Source organism: Ornithorhynchus anatinus, chromosome 1 (assembly GCF_004115215.2).
Source record: "Ornithorhynchus anatinus isolate Pmale09 chromosome 1, mOrnAna1.pri.v4, whole genome shotgun sequence".
Classification (NCBI taxonomy): Eukaryota; Metazoa; Chordata; class Mammalia; order Monotremata; family Ornithorhynchidae; genus Ornithorhynchus; species Ornithorhynchus anatinus.
This window is the reverse complement of record NC_041728.1, coordinates 141,385,383-141,409,765: the sequence shown is the minus strand read 5'-3', so window position 1 is coordinate 141,409,765 and position 24,383 is coordinate 141,385,383. Positions and strand designations below refer to the sequence as shown.

The 24,383-nt window shown below is 41.3% G+C and overlaps 1 protein-coding gene across 2 annotated transcripts in view; it reads right to left on the bottom strand.

Annotated features, from left to right (window-relative positions):
• Positions 1-301: 301 nt before the first annotated feature.
• The window catches only part of NAALADL2 (N-acetylated alpha-linked acidic dipeptidase like 2), a 966,685-nt gene continuing 942,603 nt past the window's right edge, over positions 302-24,383 (bottom strand). For both annotated transcript variants that reach the window (XM_029067290.2, XM_039913127.1), the window contains one exon: positions 302-1,378. In XM_029067290.2, coding sequence (XP_028923123.1) covers positions 1,180-1,378 — 199 coding nt within the window. In that variant the 3' untranslated portion in view covers positions 302-1,179. The remainder of the gene's footprint in view (positions 1,379-24,383) is intronic.

Sequence of the window (24,383 nt, the reverse complement as noted above, 5' to 3'; positions counted from 1 at the left end):
CAAAAATTGAGTCTGTTACCATTAAGGAGAATACACACACTTCCCCACATGGAGTAGTCTAAAGATAAAGGACCTGGGAATCAGACAATCTGGGTTCCAATCCCAGCTCCACCACGTGCCTGCTGTGTGAGCTTGTGCCCACAGGCTAAGCCACTTATATCTATGCCTCAGTTCTCTCATCTGCAAAATGGGGTTTCAATACCTTTCTCGCTCCTACTTAGTCTGTGAGCCCTGTGTGGGACCTGATTATCTTGTTTCTACCCCATGCTTAGAACAGTGTTTGACACACAGGTAAGTGCTTAACAAATACCACAATATTATCATTATTTTGAAAATTAAAAAAAAAATCCCATCAACTTTAAGGTTTTACAAAATAGGGGTTTATTTTAGGTGAAGAAGCTGTGTTTTGAGATGGCCATTTTCAGGCTTGAATACTTTTTTTCTGCTAATTTAAAAGCCAAGGAGTATCCACCTCAGTTCTTCCTAAAGTGGATGTAAGGAAGACTAAGGATTCAAAACTACCAAACTTTAAACTTTTTCAGAGAACTCTGGTATGTGAATTGCTTGGGGCAGAAAGCTAAAATTTAATGATTCCTTGGAATGTTTCTCGATCTTAGTTGTAACATGTATAACTCTCATATCCTGTCGCGTTTAGTTTAGGAACTTGATTTAAAAACAATTCAAAACGTCTGTCAAAGGAGTACTTGTTTGAATGTTTATAATTGCTTTGTATAAACCATCTATCATCAAAGTTATACTCTAACACTGTTCATTCTCCGCTTCATTGTAGAAAAGGAGCTGATTAGTGTTGGTGTATAAGCAATGGTCCTACATGTATATCTGCAGGAGCAAAGATGGTCCAGAAATTGTAGGGATCTAACACTTCATTTCCACACCCATCCCAAACATGTTATTAGATATAAAAATACAGCAGATTTTATTATGAATGATTAAGTATTACTTCTCTATCTGCTTTTATATATTTAGAATCATAGACATTTGCAAAATATTGAATGTGCAAAAGACTCTTTTAAACATTTTAAACTCAACATGGTACCTTTTTAAGACACCAGTAGAAAGGCCATTGCAAAGTGGCTGTAACCTCACAAAAATTCTTGTCAGACTAGAGCATCCACTGGGTGCATTGTAAACAAACTTTAAAAATGCCAAGAGGTTTTATCAGTTCTTTCCAACTAAGACATTCTCAAATACTTCAAGTCCCACTCTGAAGTGAACCTGAGCTGAATTGATGCTGTTCAACACCTCTGTCAGGGCCTCTTGAAGGGTCTCGTTGAATGGATAGAACCTGTAGCGCTCCCAAGCTTCGGTGAGTATTGAAAATTGGTTTGTCTTCTCATCCAATCTGTACAAGATGTTTCTAAAGAGAAAAGGGGGGGGTGGAAAAAAAGTAAAGACCATTGCTTTCTGTAACCATAAATCAACAGAAATGTGAGTGAATCTGCTTACTAATCATGCATTTAAAAGGACAAGACAATGGCAAAACAATTATAGAAAAGCAATCTACTTCTATTTTGTTATGCTCGTAAATGTAAAACTGTCTGTGGAAAAGTAGAAAAAATGTAAAAATGCAGCCACGGTCCCCCAGGGAGCTTAGCATTTTACAAATGAAAGTCTGCCTGACATATTTCACATGGCACTGCCTGTAAATGGATTCTGTATGTTAGTAAAACAAAATAAACAACAAAAAATCACTTCTGTGGGTCCACTGTGGTGTACGGAATTCAGGTTGCACAATGTTATTCTAAGGGTTTCATTTAGGGAGAACTTATTGCGTGCAGAGCATTATAGAGGAGTTAGTCATGATCCCCGCCCTCAAGGAGCTTACAACCTAGCAGAATGCATTTCTGATTTCCTCAGCAGGTTATCAGCCTCATCAAAGATCCTAGAAACAATATGAGTCGCTCTTTGTGTAGGAGATGTCCAATATGAATGATTGCCGCAGAGGGACACAGGCATGACTAACATGGCTGAAAATCACATAGCATAGTCTACTCTGGACAGGGGATTGTGATAAACATGGAGAAAGTAGACTTCAAGGAGATGGGGGAATTCTATGCACACCCAATGTTCTTCATCACCTGCACTGAACTGAATGCTATCATATTGTCCAACAAGGTGCTGATAGAAAAGGATAGAATTTCCCTCTACAGAATGACAGAGGGTGATGTCCAAATAGAATCAGCAAGCTGACCAAAACCATTGTCTAAAGAGCTGTCATATTATTCAGTCATCTCATTGGTTCTGAGAACCAAGGTGCCACATGAAGCTTTCTTCAGTGGTTTCCAAACGAGCCTTCCTATTCCTTACAACAGCAAAGAATGGAAAGGTCACAAATAACATAGTGGCAGAGAAGTCAGTTTACTAGCACTGAAGTTATGCTTCCCTCAACATAATAAGCTCAGGGAGTCAGGTGTGCTCAGCATGGATTATGGGAGAAAACCAAAGAGGTGTGCTAGGGATCAGGGACTGGCATCAGGGAAGGATGGAGAAATGCTTTAAATGTAGCTTGGGTTAATTCTGCTCCACAGCCAAATACGAAGAAATTGCAGTAGGAATCCCAGCTTAGTGTATTGAAACCAGAAAAGGAATGAAAGCTTCCTGGGTTTTGGATGCCTCAAGAGGATTGTGCAAATAAGGCAAGATAGAAAACAGTGCAAGATTTTTCAAGGAAATGGTATGGCAAGAAAGAGACAAATGCCATTACTAGGATACAGGGTAAGACTACTAAACTCCCAGTTCTATATATTGTCTCTCATAGGGGTACAGGGTTCTTGGAGGAACAGAACAATGGTCACCTTCCTTAATGTGGAGCTAAGTGCTGGTTGCTTAACTTCACTTTCTATAGCCTTAATTTCACCTGCAGTAAACTGTTCTGGTCCACTCCATCACAACTGGAGGGATAGAAGCAGGCAGCCTAGGCTGAACCTACTTCTTCCTGACCTGCATCATTTCATTTCTGGTGGAAAACATCAAGGTCATAATGATTGGTTTACTGCACATTTATCAGTTTGGCTTAGAACATACAGTGTATTCACCATACTGTTATCCAGTTCTGTGAAACTGTTAACTGCAAAAAACACCTTGGGTGAAACGAGCTTTCTGGAGGAATAATTTTTATGTGTGTGTGATGTCCTAGGGGCGTCTGCATTTACTTATTTGGTCACATTTGCCGCTGTTGCTAAAATAAATGTCAATCAATCGCAGATTTATTGCATACTTACTGTCTGCTGAGCACTACACTAACCTCTTGGGAAAGTACAATACAAGAGTTGGTAGACACAATTCTTGCCCACAGTCTACAGTGGTAGACGGAGATTAAATACATTACAGATGGGGTTGTGGCAGAGTGTAAGGGCAATGTAAATGACAACTGTGGGCCTGGATGTGGGGTTAATAGTTTAAGGGGTGAATGCAGAGAGAACACCCAAGTGCATAGGGAATGCATATGGGAAGGCGAATAGGGCAAATGAGGATTTAGGTCTCTTGGAGGAGAAATGATTTTAGTATAATGGCATCATCCTTCAGTATACTACAACATGCAACTCTGTGCTCATGGGAAGACACATGTGGATATCACCACCCAGATAATCCCACCTATAAACAACCACACCCAACATATGCCTTATAATGAAAGAGACACTGGGATGAATTAAGAGATTAATTGAAATATTTTCCAAAGATAATATGCACACACACACAGAGGCTACTAAAAGAAAAGCAAAATTCATAATTGATGACACTAATTAAATTACAACATACATCATTCATTTTAATAGGCCTGTTTCAACAATACATCACAGTCATCTTAAAAGAGCAGCACCAAACCAGGAAATCTAATTAATAAATCCAGGCAGCAGCACATCTTTGTATAATGACCGATCTTTCTTACAGTGCTGAAGCAAAGGAAAGGGATAGAATGACTTTTAAAAGAAAAGGCATCTATAGGGTTTAAGATGTTGCCAGGTCTGTAAATGTATTGATTTAAATAATGACTTTCTTTGAAATGTTGCCTTTTATCATCATAGATGAGTATGAGATGCCACCTGTTCAAAATCTAAATTAATGGGATTTATACCTCATGCAGAGGAATTTCCAGATGAAATCACACCAAAAAATAACTCCTACCTTCAAGCAGAAACAGGATGTGCACCTTGAATTCTAATGGAAAAAGTTGTTTCTGACAATTATGACTATTTTAGAGCTTAGACTAACTGCATTATACACAGAATAGTACATTACTATGTTTACCCAGAAATCAATCAATTGTATTTATTGAGCTCTTACTATGTGCATAGCACTGTACTAACGGCTTGGGAGAGTACAATATAAGAGAATTATCAGATGTTCCCTGTCCATAACGAGCTTACAGAAATGATGAAATCTCTTGGCTTGGAAAACTAGCTTGAATGCAAGCACAAGAAGCAGACCTCTTCAGTTTACAGATGATCACTAAATAAGACTTTGGGGCAGGTTTCTGAATTTAAAAAAAAAACAAAAACAAACTAAACTTGAGCATTACTTAGCAAGTAACAGATCTAAATGTAAGGTGCCTTGATCAGGGTCTCTGTGAGAATGGGCAATTCAACACCATTCTCTAACGTAGATACAATCTAACGAGTTACAACCCCTGACCACAGATTCCAGCTGTTGCCACTGCCTCTCAGATGCTGAGGTTGGCATCTGGCTCAAACGTTTAAAGTGCTTGAAGTGCATGAAGTGCTCAACAAATATCAATGATTGATTGGTTCTAACCTGTACCATACCTGCCTCAAGCTTAGGCTATATGGTTTGGGGCCTTGGTAAGTGGGATCCATTAAAATCATTCTCAGTGTAGGCCAGGTGGGGACAGAAAGCATCCGGGTAGCCTGAATGATAAGCCTGCACTATGGACTCTTCCAGACCTCCTTTAAGAGCTCCCCCACCTGAAACACCTCCATGGTCAGAACTGTGGCCAAGGGGATCTAGATGGGGAGGGAGCTGCCTGCAAGACTCCACTCCATGCAAAATGGCTATCAGTTGATAGCGTGAATTCCTGGAAGGAGAGAGGGACTGGGACCCAGGATACCTAGATCTAGTCTCACTCTGCCACCACTGACTTATTGGAAAAACCTGGAAAGGTTTCTTAAAAGCAAAGGAAATAGTATCCACATAATCCTTCTGTGTGCAAGGCTGCTGTTCTAATTGTTAAGAAAAACTGGAGGGTGAGAATGAGACATGGTCCCTGGCCCTTAAGGGACCAGGGTCGGTTTCAGTTTCCACCTTTTTAAAATGGAAGTGAGATATCTGCATTCCCTATCTCTTAGATTGGACAGGGGCTCTTCCGATCTGATTTACGTATCTATACCAGTACTTAACATAGAAGCCTTCATGTTAAATGATGATTTATCACAATGGCAGTGGGGATAAAGTCCAGACTACTGCCATTCATTCACTGGTCAACAGAGTTGGATGTTGTGACATCTTAGCCACAGCCAATGCCGATTCAGTTCACAAAATACACTTTAGCTTAAGTCTAATTACTATATCACTTCTACCATTGAAAATAGTTTTTTCTAGATTTCCTGTATTTGTATGTTCATTAAAGATCAAAATCACTAGCATGCAAAGCACCTTCATGCCTCTTATCCCAATATGCCTCTGTAACTCACTGATGCTGTGCAAATGAGCTGGACAGAGATGGGATTTGGAAGGAGTCACAAGGAAAATGCTCAGATGAAAGCAAACTGGATGCACTCTGGAAATCCTAGAGTTTTACACAAGACAGGTTCTACCGTAAAGACCCTAAAGGTCTTGAACTCCCCATCCTAACCTGTCGTTGCCTACAGTGGCCATGGGAATCCTCATTTGGGAGGCCAATGGCCTCTCTCCATCCTTCTGTCAGCCAAAGGAATGGCTTTTCACTGTCAGCTGGGGTGACATCTGCACTTGACACCCTTCATGAAGCCATCTATCATTTATCATTCCTTTGCAGAGAGAGTTTGGTGCGTAGGAGCTACAATAGAAATCCTTGGATTCGAAAATTACATTCTACAAGGAAACCATTTCCTGGCAATTTTCTGTGTTGACAAGTTAGGGAATTTAGGGATGACTACCAAAGGCTATTTCCTGGGTGACTTGGAGTCATTAAGGCAGAGATGAGATGCAATCTGGGAAGATCCCTAGAAAAGGGCTCCAAGATGTGGAAGATGAGAATTCACACTTTTACTTTCCTTGTCCCCTGGATTAAACCATCCTGTGGCTCCCCACCAGCCACAGACTTATGGATCAAAAAGCATTTCCCTTTCATTCTTTTTGCTGATAGAGTTAGGCAATCCAAGCAGATGCAGGAGGTGACTTGAATCATGACATCTGAAAATGGGTGGCAGGGGGTGGCGGGGATCAGAAAAACATTGCAAATAAAGGCATGATTACAATATTTGGCTGCAGAATTGATTACTGGAAGATCATGGTGGCAGGCAGATCAGACCAGAGAGATGTTTTCATGAAGCAGAGACTTCAGAAAGATTGTGAAATTAGGAAGAAAAATTAAACACAACATCAAGTGCTTCAGAGAGCAAATACAACTCAGAACCCAGTTTTTACATACAAATTCAGTCTTTTCAGTGACAGTCTTTTCAGATAATCCAGTTACTTAGCTAAGCACCAGTAGCATGATCTTCAAATGCACAGGACAAATACATGTGTATCATGAGTCCTAATCAAAAAGAGATGCCTCATTAATTTTAAAATTTTTATTCCTGATCCCAAAAAGTGCACAATGCATTAGAGTATGAAGAATAAAAGTAATTTGTATATAGATACAGTGCATACCCCCATTCCATTAGAATTTGTGTGGAATGGAGCCTACCCAATTACAAACTGTAAGAACATTTTAGATAAGAATAAATCTACTTGTGAGCTTGTCTCCAAGTGGCCACAGAGGCTGGATATACATTTCAAGAGACCATTAATCTGCCACCTCAATCCCAGACCTTCTCTGGCCAAAAAGATTCCATCTTGCAGTAGTCTGGCTCGTTTTGCTATCATTTCAATTGTTGCCTGGCCCTCCTGGCCCCAAACTCAGTTTAGGGGGATGGGAAACTAAGTGCCCATGTTGCTGGGAGATCTAATCTCCAAGGTGACCCTAATGGTCTGGAAGTGGCAAATTTATAGTTCTGCTACCTTGTCCCATTTGAGCCCTTAAATGCAAATAAGTAGATAATTAAGGACCTTGAATTGCCACCTATTCTTATTTTCCAGATCCAGTTACTCCCATTGTTTCACCTGAGGCCTTTCTGACAAAGCAAAACCCTTTTTTCTGTCCCAGACTTGACAGAAATGGATGACCACTGCTCACGAGCACTGGTAATATATTTCTTTTTTCTTATGTATTTGTTAATTCCTTATTATGTGCCAGACACTGTACCAAGCACTGGGGTAATAGAGTTTCTGAAACTATAATGCTTTAAATTTTCTCTAGCCCTGTAAGAATAGGAAACTATTACTGCAACTTCTAAGATATACAACAAATAGTCATTTCTCTGGCACATGACTGGGCAGCCACTCAGATGTGGGAGAAATAAATTAAGACTGCTCTAATGCATGTGACTTGGATGCTAAGTCTACTTGCAACAAATTAATTACCGCGCAAAAACCCTTTAGTGCCGCTTGACTCAGACACAAGTGAGGCTTTCAGAAATGGGCTACTCCACATGCACATCCAGTTACAGACTGGATCTGATAGATGGTGGGATGCCTAAGCAGAAGAGCAGCTGTGCAGACCACTACAAAAGTAAGGACTTGTCCCCAGCACTAAAGACATCATAGGACCCTAAACCTGCTATCACAGCACCTCAGAAGACTGAAAATGGTTGTAGAGAAGCAGCGTGGCTAAGTAGAAAGAGCCCGGGCTTGGGAGTCAGAGGTCATGGTTTCGAATCCCGGGTCTGCCACTTGTCAGCTGTATGACTGTGAGCAAGTCACTTCACTTCTCGGTGCCTCAGTGACCTCACCTGTAAAATGGGGATTAAGACTGTGAGCCTCATGTGAGACAATCTCATTAACCTGTATCTAACCCAGCACTTAGAACAGTGCTCTGCACATAGTAAGTGCTTAACAAATACCAACATTATTATTATTATCATGGCAATACGGGAAGAGATACTAAAGTGCCATTATTTCACAGATCTCCTCAACTCTTCCCCTTTTAAAAGATCAGTTCCATGAGATTAGAGAAAAGTTACCACCTTGCAAAACATGGCACTTGCAACAACTAATCTGGAGATAACCAAAGCAAAGCACCTGAACCTAGTGCCCTGGTTGTTTAATCATATTTACTGAGAACTTACTGAGTACTGAGCACTTGGGAGAGTACAATATAACAATAAAGAGACATATGCCCTTCCTAAAACAAGCTTACATTTGTTGAGAACTACTGAAGTCTTGCAAGTGTTTCAAGTGCATCGATCTGCCCATAGAAGCTACCTAATAAAAATTACTCTTTGATAGATCTACAAGTAAGGAGAAAGTACTCTGCTTACATACTGAACATGCAATCATCCATGACACTTGGGCTACTAAAATACCAAAAACAATGTGGCCTAATGGTAAGATCATGGGCCTTGGAGTCACAGAACCTGACTTAGTCCTCAGCTCTGCCACTTGCCTGCCATGTGATCTTAGGCAGTTCACTTAACTCCTTTGGGTCTTACTTTCCTCATATTTATAATGAGGATTCAATACCTTTCTTCCTCCTACTTAGACCGTGAACCCCATATGGGACAGGAACTATGTCTGACCTAATTGTGTTATATATACCCCAGTGCTTAGTTCAGTGCTTGACATAAAGTAATCCCTTAACAAATACGACAATCATTACTTTTTATTATTACTGATGAGATGATGCAGAATCCCAAGGATTCTATCTTTGATACTGTCCTTAAGAGGAGAGATGAGGGACCAGGTCTTGTACTTAACAAGTCACCTCATCACTCACCACTCCTGGGAAGATCCTCGCCAGAGGACTCCTGGATCAGTAATAAATACTGGCGACCAAATGTTACCAAAATAATAGTGTGACTTCTGATCAAATCTTTGTGGCCCATCAGGCTCAGAGATCCCTGTGTGAGACAAGACCCGAATTGATTACTTTCATTCCAACCCTGAGTTAGCATGGTGTTTGGCACACAGTTAAGTGCTTAATAAACCCAATCATTACATCAGATGCATAGAAGGTTTAGGGAGTGGCCCAGAGACCTCTCTGGGGTTTTCCTATAAAACATGTGATACCACTGGTTGTACTGAACTCTGAAAATTATTCTGTAGATTTGACTGCCTTGAAAAATTCATTGAGACTCTGATATTACTTTAAGATGGCATGAATGATGAGGTCATCATGGTGAGGGATGTCCTGTCATCTATCGCCCATGGTCAGAGCAAGGATATTTGGTGGACCTGGAGCCAGTCTATTTATTTGATGAAATCATGCAAGTGGTTGAAACAAGAGAACTGGATATGGGCATTAGAATACACTTCTGAGCCTCTGGAAAATTCTTTCCATGCCTCAGATTTAAAGCACCTTCCTAGAAGCAGGATTGCTGCACACAGATGACTTTTCTCTAAAAGTACACATCCAAGAAGACATGTAACCATCGTAAACCACTTCATCAAATCAGCCTGGATTAACATCTGATAATAAATGTAAAGGAAATCTAAGTTGCTGTATCACCTTGGATCAGAGAAGCCAACCTCCTAGCAAAATCCTCAACAGATTGTAAGCTCTTTAGGGCAGGGACAGTGTCTACCAACTCTATTGCATTGCACTGTCCTAAACTCTTAGCACAGTGCTCTGAACACAGTAAGTGCTCAGCAATAATCATAATAGTAATGATATTTGTTAAGCATTTACCATTTGCCAGGTACTGTACTAAGTGCTGGGGGAAATTAAAATATATCAGATTGGACACAGTCCCTGTCCCACAGCAAGCTCACAGCTTTAACCCCCATTTTATAGATGAGGCAACTGAGGTAAAGAGATGTGAAGTGATTTGCCCCAGGCTACACAACAGAGAAGTGTTTACTGATTCTTCAAAAATTATATTGGCAAGAAATAAACACAGGCCATGAGCTGATTAATGATGCCACAATAGACAAGGAAGTGTAAAGTCAAATCAGGCAGAGTGGCACCTCCTCTGAGAGGGGGTAAAACAGAGTGTGGTGTTGGCATGGTGTCAGATTCCAGGCTAACAGAGCTGAAATTCTGCCCATTTTCTCCGCAGCTGTGAGATCTATAGTCCTGGCAGATGCTCTGACTTACTGCCAGGGCAGTTCTATCAGCATCACCTATGGGCTTTATGCAATATCAAATAGCAAGGCAGTATCGCAGACTACAAACAACTCAGTCTCCTAGCATTGGTGCTGTGTTCTTCTCAAATTGATGCCAATGTAAGTGACATTTAGGGTGAATGGATGACGGCTGCTATACATTGAGCTGAAATTGGGGAAGCTGAAACAGAGAGGATTGAGGAATTCGTTTAAGAATACAACAGAATAGTCAATCAGATAATGCTCCATCTCTGTTAAAAACCAGGAGTCAATGGTCATAATAATTGTGGTATTTTCTTAACGCTTATTGTATGTCAGTCACTTTAGTAAGTGCTGAAGTGGGTATAAGCAAATCAGGTTGGACACAGTCCCTTTCCCATGTGGAGCCCACAGTCTCACTTTCTATTTTACAGATGAGCTAATTGAGGCCCAGAGAGGTTAGGTGACTTGCCCAAGGCCACACAGCAGACAAGTGGCAGAGCCAGGATTAATAATGTTGGTATTTGTTAAGCGCTTACTATGTGCAGAGCACTGTTCTAAGCACTGGGGTAGATACAGGGTAATCAGGGTGTCCCACATGAGGCTCACAGCCTTAATCCCCATTTTACAGATGAGGGAACTGAGGCACAGAGACTTGCTCAAGCTCACACAGCTGACAAGTGGGGGAGCCGTGATTCGAACCCATGACCTCTGACTCCCAAGCCCGTGCTCTTTCCACTGAGCCACGCTGCTTCTCTAAGTAGGGGCAAAGGTTTGGCTGGGGGAAAGTTTAGGCCAGGGGAAAACATTAGGACAGGGGAAAACATTAGGCTAGGGACAAAGTTTACAGTAGGGGAAAAGGTTAGGCCAGGGGAAAAGGTCAGGCCAGGGGAAAAGGTTAGGCCAAGGGGAAATGTTACGTCAGGGAAAAGCTTTGGCCTGGGGAAAAGGTTAGACTGGTGGAAAAGGTTAGGCCAGGGAAAAAAGGCAGACGGGGAGAAAAGCTAAGTCTAGGGGAAAAGGTTTGGCCTGGGGAAAAAGGGATGCCAGGGAAAGAGGGTAGGATGAGGAAAAACCTAGGCCTGGGGAAAAGGCTAGGCCAGGGGAAAAGGTTAGCCTAGGGGAAAATGTTAGGCTAGGGGAAAGGTTAGGCCAAGGGAAAACATTAGGCTAGGGGAGAAGGTTATGGTAGGGGAAAAGGTTTGCCTAGGGGAAGAGTTTAGGCTATGGGAAAAGATTAGGCTGCCGGAAAAGGTTAGGTCAGGGAAAAATGTTAGGCTAGGGCAAAAGGTTAGACCGGGGAAAAGGTTAGACCAGAGGAAAAGGTTAGACCAGGGGAAAAGGTTAGGCCAGGGGAAAAGGTTAGGCCAAGGGGAAAAGGTTAGGCCAAGGGAAAAGGTTAGGCCAAGGGAAAAGGTTAGGCTAGTGGAAAACATTATGGTAGGGGAAAAGGTTACAGTAGGGGAAAAGGTTCACCTGGTGCACAGGTTTAGGCCATGGGAAAAGGTTAAGGCAGGGGAACAGGTTAGCCAGGGGAACAGGTTAGGCCAGGGGAACAGGTTAGGCCAGGGGAACAGGTTAGGCCAGGGGAACAGGTTAGGCCAAGGGAACAGGTTAGGCCAAGGGAAAATGGTAGGCCAAAGGAAACAGTTCGGCCTAGGGAAAAGGTTCGGCCAGGGGAAACGGTTAGGCCAGGGGAAAGGATTAGACCAAGGGAAAACATTAGGCCAGGGGAGAAGGTTACAGTAGGGGAAAAGGTTGGGCAAGGGGAAAAGCTTAGGCCAGGCGAAAAGGTTAGACTGGGAGAAGAGCTAAGGCTAGGGGAAAAGGTTTGGCTTGGTGAAAAGGGGAGGCCAGGGGAAGTAGGCATGACGAGGAAAAGCTTAGGCCAGGGAAAAGGCTAGGCCAGGGTTAAAGGTTAGCCTAGGGGAAAATGCTAGGCTAGGGGAAAGGTTAGGCTAAGGGAAAGGTTAGGCTAAGGGAAAGGTTAGGCTAAGGGAAAAGGTTAGGCTAGAGGAGACGGTTACAGTAGGGGAAAAGGTTTGCCTAAGGGAAAAGTTTAGACTATTGGAAAAGATTAGGCTGGGGTAAAGGTAAGGCTCAGGGGAAAGGTTAGGCCAGCGGAAAAGGTTAGGCAAGGGGAAATGTTTAGGCCAGGGGAAAAGGTTAGGTGAGGGGAAAGGTTAGGTGAGGGGAAAATACTAGGTAAGGGGAAAAGGTTAGACCAAGGGATAAGTTTAGACCTGAGAAAGGTTAGCCCAGGGGTAAAAGGTTAAACCAGGGGAAAAGGTTAGGCCAGGGGAGAAGTTTGGGCCAGGGGAAAAGGTTAGGCCAGGGGAAAAGGTTAGCCCAGGGGTAAAGGTTAGACCAGGGGAAATGGTTAGGTCAGGGGAAACAGTTAGGCCAGGGGAAACAGTTAGGCCAGGGGAAACGGTTTGGCTAGGGGAAATGGTTAGGTCAGGAGAAGATGTTAGGCCAGGGGAAAAGGTTAGGTCAGGGGAAAAGGTTAGGCCAAGGGTGAAGGTTACAGTAGGGGACAAGGTTTGGCTAGGGGAAAAATTTAGGCCAGGGGTTAAGCTTAGGCCAGGGGAAAAGCTTAGGCCAAGGGGAAACATTAGGCTAGGGGTGAAGGTTACAGTAGGGGACAAGGTTTGGCTAGGGGAAAAGGTTAGGCCAGGGGAAAAGGTTAAACTGGGAGAAAAGCTAAGGCTAGGGGAAAAGGTTTGGCCTGGGGAAAAGGCTACACCAAGGGAAAAGGTTAGGGAAAAATAGGGGAAAATTAGGGTGACCCCTCTTTCCTCTACTTAATGATAATGATCATAATCATAATAATGGTACTTGTTAAGGGAGGAGGAGGGCTTTTCCTCAAGGGACTGGAGGATGTCCAGCAGCTAGGGAAGGGAACATTCACTTTCTACTCCAAGGGCTACTCGGTCCTCCCCACACTCCCCCCTCATGACTCATGTGGAGTTGTGGATTAGAACCCACAAACTTCTGACTTACAGGCTCATGCTCTATCACTACACCACAGAGCCACAGAGACACCAGAATGGTGCATTGCAATCAAGAAAAGAGTGGCTCTTTTCAAGGAGAAACTTTGTCAGGAAAGGAGGTAAATCAATCCATCTTAGTATTTATTGAGTGCTTTCTGTATCCAGGGCACAGTACTAAGTGCTTGGAAAAGGGAAGCAGTGTGGCCTGGGAGAAAGAGAATGGGCCTGGGATACAGAGGACCTGGCTTCTAATCCTGGCTCTGCCATCTATCTACTGTGTGATCTTGGGTGACAACTTCTCAGTTAGCTCATCTGTCAAATGGAGATTCAATGTCTGGACTCCTCCATTTAGACTGTGAGCCCCATGTGGGACCTATCTTGCATCTAATCCAATGCTTAATAAAGTGCTGGGGATGTACAGCAGTGTGGCCTACTGGATAGAACATGCGGCTGGGACTCAGAAGGACCTGGGTTCTAATTCCTCTTCTGCCACTTGTCTGCTATATGATGTTGGGCAAGTCACTTCACTTCTGTGCCTCAGTTCTCTCATCTGTCAAATACGGATTAAGATTGTGAGCCCTCTGTGGAACAGGGACTGGGTCCAACCCGGTTATCTTGTATCTAACCCAGAACTTAGAACAGTGCTTGGCACATAGTAAATGCTTTACAAATTCATTTAATCATAATTATTGAGTGTTTTCTCTGTGCAAAGCACTGTATTAAGAGCTTGAGAGAGTACAATAAACAAAAAAGAGACATATTCCCTGCCAACAATGAGCTTACAGTCTATAGTTGGGGAGAGAGATATCAATATAAATGAATAAATTACAGATATGAACATAAGGGCTTGGAGGGGGGAAGAACAAAGGGAGCAAGTCAGGTTGAAACAGAAGGGAATGGGAGTAGAGGAATGGCGGACTTAGTCAGGGAAGGTCTCTTGGAGGTGCCTTCAATAAGGTTTTGAACGGGGGGAGAGTAATTGCCTATCAGATTTGAGGAAGGAGGGTATTCATTCATTCACTTATTCATTCAATCGTATTTATGGAGCACTTATTGTGTGCAGAGCACTGTACTAAGTACTTGGAAGGTACAATTCAGCTGTTCCAGGACTGAGCCAGAACATGTGTGAGGGATTGGCAGTGAGACAGATGAGATCAAAGCACAGTGAGAAGTCTAGCATCGGAGAAGCCAAGTGTGCAGGCTTGGTGGAAGTATAGAATAACAAGATGAGGTAGGAGGGGACAAGGTGATTGAGTGCTTTAAAGCCAATGGTGAGGAGCTTTTGTCTGATGCAGAGGAGGATGGACAACCACTGGAGTTTTTTGAGAAGAGGGAAGACAGGTCCTGAATGTTTTTGTAGAAAAATGAACCAAGCAGCAAAGTGAAGTATTGACTGGAGTGGGGAGAGGCAGGAGGCTGAGAGGTCAGCAAAGAGACTGATGCAGTAATCCAGGAGGGATAGGATAAGCAATTGTATTAATGTGGTATCAGTTGGGACGGAGAAGAAAGGGTGGATTTTAGTGCTCTAGTGAAGGTGGGACTGGCAGGATTTAGTGATGGACTGAATATGTGGCTTGAATCAAAGAGAGGATTCAAGGATAACGCCTTGGTTAAAGACTTGAGAGTCAGGAAGGATGGTGGTGCCATCTACAGTGATGGAAAAGTCAGGAGGAGGACAAGGTGTGAGTGGGAAGATAAGGAGCTCTGTTTTGGACATGTTAAGCTTGAGATAATGGGAGGACATCCAAGTAGAGACGTCTTGAAGACAAGAGAAATTGTGAGGCTGCTGAGAGGGAAAGAGATTAGGGCTGGAGATGTAGATTTAGGAATCATCCACATAGAGGTGATAGTTGAAGCCTGGGAGCAAATGAGTTCTCCAAGGGAGTGGGTGTGGATGGAGAATAGAAGGGGTCCCAGAACTGAACCTTGAGGAACCCCACAGTTAGGGGGTGGGAGGCAGAGGAGGAGCCTGCGAAGCAGACTGAGAATGAAGAAGTGCTACTTAATAAGTTGCTTAACAAATACAATTTATATGAAAATATATAGATGTGCCTAAATAACATGACAAGTACAGTCTTTGTGTGCAATACTACTACTATTAATAATAATAATGATAACAATGGCATTTGTTAAGCACTTACTTTGTGCCAGGCACTGTACTAAGCACTGGGGTTTAGAACAGTGCTTGGCACATAGTAAGTGCTTAACAAATACCATAATTACAATAATTATTGTTATTACAAGCAAACTGGGTTGGACACAGTCCCTTGTCCTACACGGGGCTCACTGTCTCAATCCCAATTTTACCGATGAGGTAACTTAGGCACAGACAAGTTAAATGACTTGCCCAGGTCACACAGCAGACAAGTAGCAGAGCTGGGATTCAAACCCATTACCTTCTGATTCCCAGGTCTGTGCTCTATTATGCCATACTGTTCATGTGGCTAGTATACTTTGGGTCCTGAAAGAGACCTTTTCAATCAACACATGGATCTGTAGATGCATTTCAACATAAATGGCTTCTTTGGGTAAAAAGAGACTCTATATCTCTTTTCCTCTATTTTTGAAAATTTCATTTAGAAAGAAATATTTTTGTAAGAATATTTTATGTTTGGCTGAAGATTTTGGAACTCAATTTGAGGTATTATTCTATAAAGAAATGGAGCATTTGGAAGGGAAAATTAGCTAATTATAGAGAAGAGAGTTAAACTAAAAGAGGTATTGGGGTACTGGAGAAATGCTTAAGGAAGTATGCAAAGTTCACATCCAACTTAGAGGAGAGAAAGTGAACATGATGATTAGAGTCAGCAGATGTCATCAGTGAATATATGCTTCTAGATCTAATGGGACACGTTCTGTTCTTTCAAAGGATACCACCACCTCTGATTGCCTTTTCTCACTGTCTCACTGGCAAATTGGAAACACAAAACTGAAATGGCTGTAAATTATTCTGAATCCCTTTTGGACTAATTGGGTAACTCAAATATTCAAGCTTTTTAATGGGACACTTTAACTAGCACTAAATTCTCATTTTCAAGGTGAAGTTGGCTAATCTTTCAAAAGATACCTTCATGCCTCTAAAACTGTAGTTTTCCAACTGATTAAATGAATGAGAGAGAATTCCCAACAGATACTGGAATAGAAAACATATTATAGGTACATAATAGGAGGGTTTTAAAAGTACTTTTCCAGCCCATTTTTGCCCTTGCAAAGCTAAGTTCAACCATATTAAACTCCCCTTAATTCTTACATTTAAAAATGAGAGAGTATTGTCAGTCATTTGCCACTGGAATTTGAATTTATCTAAGATGGGTACCATGGTGGAATGCAGACTACTGTTAAAATAATTGTGACTTTGTATTAAGTTCCAGCCTGTCCTTATATTGACCCTCCTTTCTTACTGTTAGATTTATCATCCTTTATAAACAAATCAAATTCAGAAGTGCAATATGCATTTGGAATAACTTTCATCCCATTGGCAAATGAAAATGTCATGGAAGATAGAAAGAATAGTAGGGGGGCGGGGGTGGACTTGAGCAAAATGGAGAAGTGTAGAATTGCATGTTTGAACTTGACAAGACTATGCTTTATTCAATTTGGACATGGGAAAATGATCTATAATTGCCATTTGGGGAAAGAATGAACAGATGATTTAGGCAGAGGCAGATGCTATTCTCTTTCTGAGAGGAGGATGCACTAGCTAGTAAAGGAAAGCGAACATTTTAGAAATAGACTCCTTTCCAGTTCCTAGTTACTACCCCTAGCTCTAACCCATGCTGGGACAAGGATGAACAAAGCACTGGGCCATGAAAGATGTAGCCAATGATATATTGATTCTTTTGTTCTTTGTTTATGTGATCTATTTTCTAATCTTCACTAGACTGTAAACTCCTGTGGGTAGGGATTGATTGATTACCACGCAGACATAAATAAGAGGGACTAAATGAAATGTTTAGAGCTAAATGGTATAGTGCATTAGGAAAGCCTCTGCTTTATGAAGACTTGGAAATACTATAGGTAGCGCTGGTTGCTTTGAGCAATTGAAGAAACCATAAAATAAGCATGATGAGCACAATGAAAACATTCACCACAAAACAAATTTTGTAAGTCCCTAGAAAATATCTGTGTTGGGCAAGTTTCTCATAGAAGACCAGGAAAACATAGCATTTAGAAACCACTACATTCAGATTTAAGAGCTGCAGATTTAAGGGCTCCCTGCTGAAGTTTTCTAGGAAACCATCCAAATTTAGATTTCATGATTTTGAATGAAAAACAACCGACATTTCTGGAAAAATTCAGCAATAATAATTAAAGTCTTGAAAATATGACCATAAAACGTAATTTTAAGGGGACCCCTCCTGAGGTCCATTTTTTCCAAGGCATATAATTCTGGCCCATTAAATTGATGCTGCATAACTAATTGCAACTATATTTGCCTGCAAAAAGTGGAAGAAATGCTGTGGTTGCTAAGTGTAGAAGTGATTGGCTGGACAACCAACTTTGTATTCAAAAATAGAACATCCTCACAACAACTAACATTTGTGTTGCTATTAATTATGTCAAGAGAGAACATGAGCTGGATGGTCAAAGTGTTGACAATTAATTTTAATCATTAGGACTAAAATATTTGGATTGCTCCTAATTGAATTTTGACATCAAATTGGTTACAGGGCTTTTGCTTTGTTTAAAAGTAAAATCTGGTTATGTGCAATTCACCAAAGTGGAAGTAACTCTTAAAAATGTTCTCAAAATTATAAGGGAAAATCTGGATGAGATTAACAAGGATATGATGTCAACTATTAGCCTGGGTCATTTCCACTGCCCAGTGAAAGGGCAGAAGCTTCATGGCCTAGGGGAAAAAGCATAGGCCTGGTGGGTGTTAAAAAGTCACAGATTCTAATCCCAGCTCCTCTACTTGTCTTTTGTGTGACCTTGGGCAAGTCAATTCACTTCTCTTTGTCTCAGTTGCCTTATCTGTAAAATGAGGATTGAGACTGTGAACCCCACGTGGGACAGGGACTGCATCCAACTCAATTTTCTTGTATCCACCCCAGTGTTTAATGCAGTGCCTGGCACATTGTAAGCACTTAACAAATGCCATCATTATTATTATTGTCTAAACAACTGTACTAAGTGCTTGGGAGAGTACAATACAACAGAGTTGGTAGGCACATTCACTTCCCACAACGAGCTTGCAGTCTAGATGGGGAGATGGACATTAATATAAGCAAAGTATGGATAAGTAAATCTGCGCTGTAGAGCTGAAGGAGAGGTCCAGGTAATGGATAGAACAGAAAGTATGACTGAATATAATAATAATATTAATAATAATGATAGTAATGATCACAGTGGTTTTTATTAGGTGTTTGACTATGAGGTAAGAACTATGAGGTATACACAGGATATCAGATCTAACATACTCCTCAATCTAAATGGAGCTCACAGCTTAGGGGAAGGAGAATAGATATTCAATCTCCATTCCACAACTGAGGAAACAGAGGCACAGATTAGTGAAGTGATCCATCCCAGATCAGAGAACAGACAAGTGATATAACTGGGATTAGAACTTGAATTTCCTGACTACTAGTCTGTATTCTTGCCACTTGGCTCTGTTGCTGAAGTCAGTGGTTATAGATCTCTCTTGGGCAGCCCTGGAGGGCTTAGATGGGCACAGGGAAGGAGGATTGGGAGAGAGGGTTCGTTATGGTCTCCTACCACTTGGGCATGCATCTCACGGAGCTGCATGCCACACCCCTCACTCCCTGCTTTAAAGCAAGTCTCTGACTAATCAATCAGGCCTATTGTTGAAATGAGCATCTTAGATCCAGGGTGATTATATTTTGCCTTTAATGCATCAGCATTTCCTTGGCATTTATTTAACTACATTGTTTAATGGAAAAATATTGGTCACTGAAACAGGATATTTACTGCAAACTAGTTTTTAAAAAATAATTGGCTTACATGAATATCACCTTTATCTTAGGATTTTGGTATAATTTATAGTATATCAATTTTCTCTCCAGTTACCTAAATTTTAATATCTGATCAAAACCAGGCATGCAGTTGAACTCCTACTCAATTAGACCTTTTGGAAATGCATTCCTAAATGGAAAGGAAGGACTGTAATGGATTCTTTGCATTGGACATCTGGATTCAAGTCACCTTGACATTTTGTTCCAGCCATAATGAATGCTCTGGCAGACACATTAATCCAATGTCCACAAAGTAACTTCCCTAAGTGGATTCTGAACCATAGAAAAGGCAGGAACTCAGCAAATTGAGTCTGCTTACAGTGTAAATCCCATAAGTGTTGAATAATTACTGTGAAATAATTTAAGTTGCAGAACCAATGACAATACAAACACAGTCTGAAATCTAAATGTTATTTAACCTGGGTTTATGTCTAACCATAAAATAAATCCTAACATAGAACTGTATACTCAATCTTTCCTTGAGGGTTTTAATACCTTTTACTTTAGTGGAATGAATTAAAAAAAATAAAAAGGAAATCTACACAGCCATAAGAGTACAGCATAAGCTAAAGTTACAAAGAAAATAACTCCTTCCCAAGAAGCTCATACAAATTGCAACAACAGCTGGAATTTGTAGATCTCATATTTTATAAAGACCATTGACATCAATGACCTCACTTGGTTTTCCAGACAGACTGTGTCAGGGCAAAGAAGTTCTTTCCAAATTTTACATATGAAAAAACTAAGGGCCAGAAAAACCTTTGAGACTTGGTGAATATCAGCCCATTGCAGAACGTCAGCGAGGTTCTCATTTTTTTTCAAGAGCAACACTTCCATCCTGGAGAATAGATATGATTTAATCAACCAGTTAATAGTGGGCAGGGGACATGTCTACCAACTTGGTTATATTGTACTCTCCCAAGCACTCAGTACAGTGCTCTGCACACAGTAAGTGCTCAATAAATGCCACTGATTAATATAATAGAGGAAGAATCAGTGGAGGTTGGAAATGAGAGAAGACTAGCTAGCTGTCAGAAAAGATTTGGTAAACCTGTGCCCAACAACTCTGAAAAGTAAAGCAGATAGGTGATCGACCATGAATTGTTATAATTACTCACCATTATTATTTCAAAGTATTAATTTATTATAATGTACTCCTGCTTAACTAACTATAATTATATCATGTAACTATATTGGATATGAATTATAAGTGATAATCAAAACAAAAATTAATATGGCAATATTAATAATAATGATTGTTTTTTTAACCACTTATGTACCAAACACTGTCCTAAGACACTGGAGTAAGCACAGTATATCCAGATTGGAGATACCCACTATCTTGAATTGGACTTGAAATCTAAATTGGATGGAGAACAGGAATTGAGTTCCCATTTTACAGATGAGGAAATTGAGGGACATGGAAGCTAAGTGATTTGCCCAAGGACACACAGCAGGCAGATGGAAGAACTGGGTTTAGAACCCAGCTCCTCTGACTCCCAGGTTCATGTTCTACAGTAAGCAGTTAACAAATACCATAATTATTATTTCAACTATGCCACACTGCTTTCACAAAGAACCAAACTGAAGTTGGAAATTCATTCCAAATAATTCTATAGAAAAGTTTCAGGTTTTTTTTGGGTTTCATTCAAAGATAATTTTATGCTGGGTAATTTTTCCTTTAAAAAAAATAGAAACCTATACAGACAAATTTGAAATTGATGACAGATTATATTTTACCAATCTTTACAAAGAAGTGGAAAAAAATAATGATAGTATTTACACAGAAACATGAAATCATGGCTCTAGGTATTTATTTCTTCTAAGAGTTTCTTATTTATAAAAACTGTCATTCACTGCAAGTTCTAGTGAATCATTTCGAACGTTCAAAAAAACAATCTAAAATTGTGAAAACTGATGAATGGGGCAGAGCTTTGAGGGGACAGAGAAATAAACAGCATATTAAACCATGGACAAATGGAAAGAGTACCAGTGGCAGTCAGCAGAGCAGGGTTCTCATCTTAGTTCCACAACTAACCTGCTGTGTGACCTTGGGCAAGTCATTTAACTTCTCTGTATTTCAGTTTATTAATAGGCAAAATAGGGATTAAATACCTGTTCTCCCTCTTTCTTAGACTCCAAACCCTGTGTAGGACAAAGACCATTCGTGGCTCAGTGGAAAAAGCCCAGGCTGGGGAGTCAGAGGTCATGGGTTCGAATCCTGGCTCTGCCACTTGGCAGCTGTGTGACTGTGGGCAAGACACTTCACTTCTCCGGGCCTCAGTTCCCTCATCTGTAAAATGGGGATGAAGACTGTGACCCTCATGTGGGAAAACCTGATTATCCTGCATCTACCCCAGTGCTTAGAACAGTGCTCTGCACATTGTAAGCACTTAACAAATACCAACATTATTATTATTATTATTATTACTCTCTGTCCCTCAGTCTCATCTATGGTGCTGCTGACCTCTTTTCCACATTCTCCCAGGGGTCTGGAACTACCTTCTACTTCATATCTGATAATCTACCACTTTCCAGACCTTCAAAACCCTCCTAAAATCACATTTCCCTGAGCAAGCCCTCAGTTCTCCTAACCACCCTTCCATCTGAATCGACTATTCACTTGCCTGTGTAACATCTGAAGCACTTTGAAACCACAACCCTACAGCACTTGTGCTCATATCCTTATCCTCTACTATTTCCCCTATCTGTGATTTATTTTATTGTGGTTTTTTCATGGTATTTGTTAAGAGCTTACTATGTGTCAAACACTGTTCTAAGCACAGAGGAAGGTACAGGTTAATTAGCTCAGACAGAGCCCCGGTCCCACTTGTGGCTCAGGCTCAGTAGGAGGGATTCCAGGTATTCCCATTTTACAGTTGAGAACACTGAGGCACAAAACAGTGAAGTGGCTTGCCCAAGGTCATACAGCAGACAAGTTGTAGAGGCAGGATTAGAACTCAGGTCTCTCCACTAGGCCACACTGCTTCTCAATGTCTCTATCTCATAAGTTGCAAGCTCCTCATTGGCAGGGATTGCCTCTAATAATAATAAGAAGAAGAACGATGATGGCATTTGTTAAGTGCTTACTTTGTGCCGAGCGCTGTTCTAAATGCTGGGGGCAGAGAGATACAAGGACATCAAGTTTTCCCACATGGGGCTCACATTCTTAATCCCCATTTTACAGATGAGATAGCTGAGGCACAGAAAAGTTAAGTGACTTGCCCAAAGTCACACAGCTGACAAGTGGTGGAGCCAGGATTAGAATCCATGACCTCTGACTCCCAAGCCCATTCTCTTTCCACTGAGCCACACTGCTCTATTATATTTTACTTTGAGAAGCAGCATTGCCTAGTGCCACTTGTCAGCTGTGTGACTGTGGGCAAGTCACTTAACTTCTCTGTGCCTCAGTTCCCTCATCTGTAAAATGGGGATTAAGACTGTGAGCCCCACGTGGGACAACCTGATTCCCCTGTGTTTACCCCAGCGCTTAGAACAGTGCTCTGCACATAGTAAGCGCTTAACAAATACCAACATTATTATTATTATTAGTGGATAGAGCACAAATCTGGGAGTCAAAAGGACCTGAGTTCTAATCCCAGTTTTGCCACTTGCCTGCTATGTGACGTTGGGAAATTCACTTAACATCTCTGCATCTCAGCTACCTCATCTGTAAAATGGGGATTGGGACTATGAGACTATGAGCCCTGTGTGGGACAGGGACTGTGTCCATTCCAATGACATCGACTCTACCCCAGCATTTAGTACAGTGTCTGGCACATAGTAGGCACTTTAACAAATATCACAAATATTATCATTATTACTACTTTTTCAATTGTTTAGTACAGTGCTCTTTAGAATGAAGAAGTAAGAAGAATGAATTTTTAAATTCAATAAATACCACTGATTTATTGATCTATTTTGTATTTATTCTAGCACTTGGTACAATAGTTGGCCCAGCAGAAGCACTTAAACACTAAAATTATCGTATTTGAACAAAAGAAAGAGGGAGATAGAAAAGTAGTGGGGCAAAGGAGGAGGGAAGTGGGGAATAAAAGGTGTTGAGAGGTAAAAGGAGGAAATGGATAGGAAGAAATAATAATAATAATGAAGGTATTTGTTAAGCTCTTACTATGTGCAAAGCACTGTTCTAATCACTGGGAGGGATATATGGTTATCAAGTTTTCCCACATGGGGCTCACAGTCTTAACCCCCATTTTACAGATGAGGTAACTGAGGCACAGAGAAGTTAAGTGACTTGCCCAAAGTCACCCAGCTGAGAAGTGGCAGAGCCAGGATTAGAACCAATGACCTCTGACTCCCAAGCCCATGCTCTTTCCACTGATCCATGCTGCTTCTCCATTATATCTCTATAAGAAAGAGAAAGAAAGGAGAGAGAAAGAAGAAGGAAGAAGTGCATGAGTCAGAGCATCTCCCAACTGAGCAGCCGAATGCGATACTAATGGCTTCCTTCACCACTCCTGCCTTGGAGTTCTCCTCCTACCGCCTCATCCCACGCAGTCAATCACATTATTGAGCGATTTCAGTTTGCAGTAAAAATATAAATATGAGAATAGAGAAATAGCACTGCTTAGTGAATATAGCAGGGGCCTGCAGTCAGAGAAGCAGTGTGGCTCAGTGGAAAGAGCACAGGCTTTGGAGTCAGAGGTCATGAGTTCAAATCCCAGCTCTGCCACTTGTCAGCTGTGTGACTGTGGGCAAGTCACTTCACTTCTCTATGTCTCAGTTACCTCATCTGTAAAATGGGGATTAAGACTGTGAGCCCCACGTGGGACAACCTGATTCCCCTGTGACTACGCCAGAGCTTAGAACAGTGCTCTGCACATAGTAAGCACTTAACAAATATCAACATTATTATTATTCCAATCTTGGATCTGCCGGTGTTCTGCTTTGTGACCTTGGGCAAAGTCACTTAACTTCTCCATGTCCCAGTTACCTCACCTCTAAAAGGACAATAAAGACTTTGAGCATCATGTGGGACATAGACTATGACCAATCTGATTAGTTTATATCTATGCCAGTGCCTGGCACATAGTAAGTCATGAAGAAATACCAAAAAAGAAAATATAGATCCTAAGTGATAGCAGGAAGGGAT